Source organism: Lynx canadensis, chromosome E2, assembly GCF_007474595.2.
Source record: "Lynx canadensis isolate LIC74 chromosome E2, mLynCan4.pri.v2, whole genome shotgun sequence".
NCBI lineage: Eukaryota > Metazoa > Chordata > Mammalia > Carnivora > Felidae > Lynx > Lynx canadensis.
In genome coordinates, this window is record NC_044317.1 from 60,248,967 (window position 1) to 60,254,490 (window position 5,524).

Below are 5,524 nucleotides of genomic sequence, written 5' to 3' on the forward strand. Positions count from 1 at the left end.
AGAGAACTGACATTTTCTATAATGAGTCCTTCAACCAATCCATAAATATGGCTTTTCCTTCTCAATATTATTTTGTAGTATGTGTGTAGAGGTTTTAAATATCTTTCATTACATATGTTCATAGGTGTTTGATGTTGGTCATTGAAGTGATAAAATTTTTACTTTAATTTTATCTGCTGTCTTATTAATAGAAATTTATTTTTGGAATATCGGCCTTGTATTGGGAACCTTGCTAAATTCACCTAGTCTAATATTCCTAGAATATTTTGGATTTTTCTTCAAATAAAATCAGGCCATCTATAATAGTTGATGTTGTTTCTGATCTTATTTCACTGATTAGGTACCAGTCAAATGTTACAAAGAGTTAATAATGGGCTTCTATTTCTCAATCTCAAAGGCAAAACTTTTAAGAATAATTTTTGCTGCAGTTATGTTGTAAATGGTTTATCACACAATGGAAGTTCTCTTCTACTCCTAGTGTACTAAATATCTTTCTCAGGATTGAGTGCTGACTTTTATTACTTGTTTAATGTATCTACTGCTAAGATGATAGCATATTCTGTAAATTCAATAGTGTGATAAATTACATTCCTTTTTGAGATTTAACCCAAATTGTATATAGAAGCTAAAATCCACCAATTCGTGATATATTATTTTCCTTATATATGACTGAGTTTGATTTGCAGATATTAAGGATTTTTGCATCTATGCTCAAGTGAATTATTGGCCGGTAGTGTTTCTTTCTTTAATGTACTTGTAAGGTTTTATTATCAGCAAGGTTAATTAACTTCATTAACTAAAAGAGAAGTGTCTTTTTCTATGATTTTGGTAAGACTAACATTATTTCTTTCTTAAATGTCTCAAAATTCACCTATGAAGTAATATGGGCCTGAAATTTATACTTTTTTTGTTAAAATTATGCCAGTGATATGATTAAATATATATCTCTTGTATTTGTAGCTTGCGGTTTTTAAACATCTGCCACTATGTAACATTTGGCTGTTAGCTAACTAGCAAAATAAGATGAGAAAATGTATCAAATATTATAGATGTCCCGATTTTGTCTTGAAACAGATCTCCAGAAACACAGGACTTCACAAACTGAATCCAGAAAGTTGAGTCTCTGATAAATATTACTAAGAATGGATTTAGATTTCAGAACCTCATTTCTGTGTGACCCATCCATGGATAACCTTGGATCAGGAAATAAAGACTTTAAACCCAGCCAAGGACCTGCTCTCCAAAAGGCAGAGGAGATCTCTGAGCTCCAGGACACCCAGCACAACTTACTTCAAAATGGCAACAACTCGTTTGCAAAGCAGGAACTGCAAAGACTCTATAAATCATTTTACTTGTGGCTGCAGCCAGAAAAACACAGCAAAGATGAAATTATTTTTCAAGTGGTCCTGGAACAGTTTATGATCAATCGACACTGCAGTGATCGGTCTACATTGAAGGAGAAGTGGGAATCAGGTGGCAGAAACCTGGAGAAATTCATGGAAGGTCTGAGTGATGGTTGCATGAAGCCACCTGGCTTAGTGAGTACAAAGTTCTTCCCCGTGGAGTGAGGGTCCAAAAAGAGTAAGGAATAAGTGGTAGGCGACAGCTGGAAGTAGAGAAGGAAGTTATTGTAGACCCAGTTATTAGTCAGATCACACTCTTCCTCAGCAAGGGGAATCTTTACCAACCTACGTGAGCAAAAATAAAAAGTGTTACAGTCATTCCTTATGGGACATAGAGGAACCAATATATTAATTTATTTAATTGCATTTTATTGATGAGGTGGTAGGAACTCACTGAGAAGTTATCAGTTGGGAAAAAACCTCAAAGGTGAGGAGAAATGCCTTGACAAGAGCTGCCTCTTCCCACAGAAAGCCTTAGTATTCATCTTTTTCATTAGGGAAGACATACTAATGAAGAATATATAACAGTGATCATTGTTTTGTTTTTGTTTTTGTTTTTGTAACAGGTCCACGTCCACATGCAGGGACAGGAAGCCCTCTTTTCTGAGAATATGCCCTTAAGAGAAGTCATTGTTCATCTCGCCAAACAGTTGTCACCAGGAACCCCAACAGGAGAGAACATGGGGACACCGTCCTGTACTCCCCAGGATACTTCCCTGGCAATGGGACGAGGTGAGTGGGGCAGGCCAAGGTACCGGAGGGATATTCTATGTGGACTTCCTCCTGGCTACAACTTCACTGAGTCACATTTTTCCCCTCACAGGAGATGAAAATAAAGAAAATGGTGGCAACATTGACCAAGTAAATGACGGTATTACTAGTCAAGGCAATGAAATCCCTTCCCTACTCATTATCCAGGAAGAGGGCTGTCCTAGGCCTGAAGACGACAGTGTTTCTTTGAAGAATCCAGTCAGCTCTGGAAGAGCAGGTCTAGCTATCTCCGGGTCCCAGGAGGGGTGTCCAAAAGGACCCCCTTATCAAGATATCCTTATGGAGGTGGGACCAGGGTTTCTCTCTCAGCCAGTCAAGGTCACCCCTGAGCCTGTTCCTACCCACCAGAATGAGGGAATCTCCACATGTGAGGGACTCCAAGAAAGATCCCATGAAGCCTCCAAACCATATAGATGTGAAAAGTGTCCCAAGATCTTTAGGTATTTCTCTCAGCTAAAAGCCCATCAGAGAAGACACAATAATGAGAGGACATTTATTTGTGCCGAGTGTAACAAAGGCTTCTTCCAAGCATCAGACCTACACGTGCACCAGATGATTCATGTAAAAAAGAAGCCTTTCATGTGCAGCACATGTGAAAAGTCCTTCAGCCACAAAACCAACCTCCAGGCTCATGAGAGAATCCACACGGGAGAGAAGCCCTACGCGTGTTCCCTTTGCCGGAGAAGCTACCGCCAGTCATCCACCTATCACCGCCACCTGAGGACTCACCAGAAAATGGCCTTCAGAAGTGCTCCTTCCACACCAGAAGCTTCCTCAGCTGCAGCCCCAATGTAATGTACACAAATGTATATGCAAGTATGTATATTTCCATCGTACTTCTCTGTTTGGAAGATAATTTCTAATTTCCTGATCGTATTCTCCATTTCCTGTCTTACTCCATTAAAATATAACTTTAAGGAGGTCAGGGAATTTGTTTGTTCACTGAAGTATTTCTGGTACCTAGAAAAATGGCTGCCAAATTTCAAATGACCAATGACCATCTATTGAATGAATGTGTAATATTGGTGTTTATTCCTTAAAATCCGAGAATGTTCAGCCCCGGCGGCTCCCATTGGTCAAGTGAGGCTTTCCCTCCTGCTCCCGTCCTCTGTCCACACTCTTTATCTCTTGTGGGCTGCATGCACCTAAAGACACTTTCCAGTGTGAAAGTGAACTTTTATATTTAAGTTATATAATCAGTTAATTTACTGGAAATGTTAATGGCTAAATGGACCTGCATAAGACTAAAAGTTGCAGAATGCTATTTTAGTGATAGAAACCAGAAAGGTAGAATGTTTTCCCCTTCATTTCTTCCAAAGATAGCAGGTATGGGGGGATAGGGTGGGAGTTATTTTCAGAACAGGTTTGAAAGTGTGGTTTGGGTAATAAGAAAGCTTTTTGTGCAACACTGAAGCAAAAGTGCACATGGTGCCACGTTATTTAGGATACTTTTGTGAGCTATCGTCCTCCTGGAAATTGGGAGTTTGGTACCCAAAGTGGGCCCACTCCATGGTGACTTAGAGAGTACACACGGTGGAGTTGCCACACACGGTCAACTTTATTTGTACAAACACGGACAGATCGACAATGATCCTCAGGTGTCCACCCAGCGTTTCTAGCCAGAGCTCGCGGTTAAGGCTTTCAGGGAATCTGTTTCTACCCAAGTCTTTGTAAATTTGGCACCGAAGGTTAAATTCCCAGCGTGAAAAGGTCAAAACGAAGAATTATGGGAGTTGTCTAGCCTGCGGCCCACGGTGCTCTCTGGGAAGCTCCCTCCTCGGTAGCAAAACCTGCGCAGGGATGGGACCTCTTTGGGTTGCGGAGGAAAGGGCACTCAAAGTGATTCCCCAGGTGGCAGCGAGCAGGGGCGGGGTTGGAGGCGGCGGCTGGAGGCCCCGTGGAATCTGGGGGAGGAACTGGCCAGTGAAAGCCGAGGCAGCACCAGGTTCTCCGAAGACTTCTGGGACTTGTAGTCCTGACGTCCAGCCGCGCGCTGCGCATTAGGTACTGTGGTCTCCGGTGAGCTCTGCGCAGGCGCAGGCACGCGGTGGCTGTGGCTGGGAATCTCCGCCCCGAGGGTGGGGGGTCCCGGTCTGAGCTCCGGGTTAGCCTGTGTCTGGAATTTCTGTGTTCAGAGAAAGTCCCCTGGGTGTTTGGCGGCAAGGTAAAATTAGGATGTGCAGTGCGCCCGTCCGCAGGTCCTCAACTCTTTGCAAGGCCAGAGGTCCCACTCCTTGAGAGTGACCCGGTGCCCCCCACCCTCACGCTCCTTCCCTGGAGGAAGCCCTGACTCCAGGAAGACTCACAGGGCACAGGTCCACGTCCCCGGGAGGGCCTCGCTCCCCAGGTCGGGGCCCAGGAGCCGCGGTCCGTGTGGGCCCTCCTAGAGAGAAGCTCGTGAGGTCTTCTGCACAGACGGCCTGTGCTTCAGGTCCCCGCAGCCACGTGGGATCCGAGGTCGCACGTTGGAGGCGACCGCAGAGGAAGGGGCAGAGTCAGGTCGGCGGCATGGGGAGAGTTTGGGAGTACGGACCACCACAGCAGGGATTCCAGAGGCCACGGTGCCACAGCACGGACCGCAACAAGCAACCAGGGGAGATACACAGACCGGAGGAGAAGCTTGGATGGTGTTGGTACGCAGCGCGGAGCTCCTAACAACGGCCCGGGAGGCTCTCTCCCTGCCAGTCCCCGAAGAGGTAATTCAGAGTGAGTGGGGAAGACGGCAGCCAATGACCGAGGACATAGCTCTTCTAAAGTTTGCATCCATAAGTATTCCCAAGTATATGGGTGTGCACCTTGACAGGGGACAGAGTTTCAGAAGGTCCAGCTTTGTGTCCCTTATGACTCCGCCCACCGCCAGAGAAAATACTGTTGAGATTTTCGGAATGCCTATACACTTATCTGAAGACCCTTGATGCTGGTACAAGCAAACGGATTGAGAGGAGAAAGATCAAGTATTTCAGGGATATGCCCTTTATGACCCAGCTTTCCTTCCTGGTGACTGGAGAATATGATTATTTATTTATTTATTTATTTAAATTCAATTTTATTTGTTTTATTATTTTATTTATTTTATTTTGTTATGTTATGTTATGTTATGTTATGTTATGTTATATTATGTTATTGCCACTAAGCCAGGGCTTCTTCCAAGACCTGAAGAGAGGGATGGTGAAATAAATGTAGCAATTTCAGGGGCGCCTGGGTGGCTCAGTCGATTAAGCATCTGACTTCAGCTCAGGTCATTATCTCACAGTTCATGAGTTCAAGCCTGGCGTCAGGCTCTGTGCTGACAGCTCAGAGCCTGGAGCCTGCTTCAGACTCTCTCTCTCTCTGCCCCTGCCCTGCTCACA

General features: G+C 44.4%; 1 protein-coding gene across 1 annotated transcript; it reads left to right on the top strand.

The window, feature by feature from the left end:
- The first annotated feature begins 1,142 nt into the window (after positions 1-1,142).
- LOC115502299 (zinc finger and SCAN domain-containing protein 4-like) lies at positions 1,143-2,969 on the top strand. The gene is made up of 3 exons (XM_030297566.1): positions 1,143-1,538; positions 1,970-2,135; positions 2,227-2,969. Exons 1-3 carry the CDS (start codon positions 1,143-1,145, stop codon positions 2,967-2,969), a joined length of 1,305 nt encoding a protein of 434 aa, XP_030153426.1.
- Positions 2,970-5,524: the final 2,555 nt, after the last annotated feature.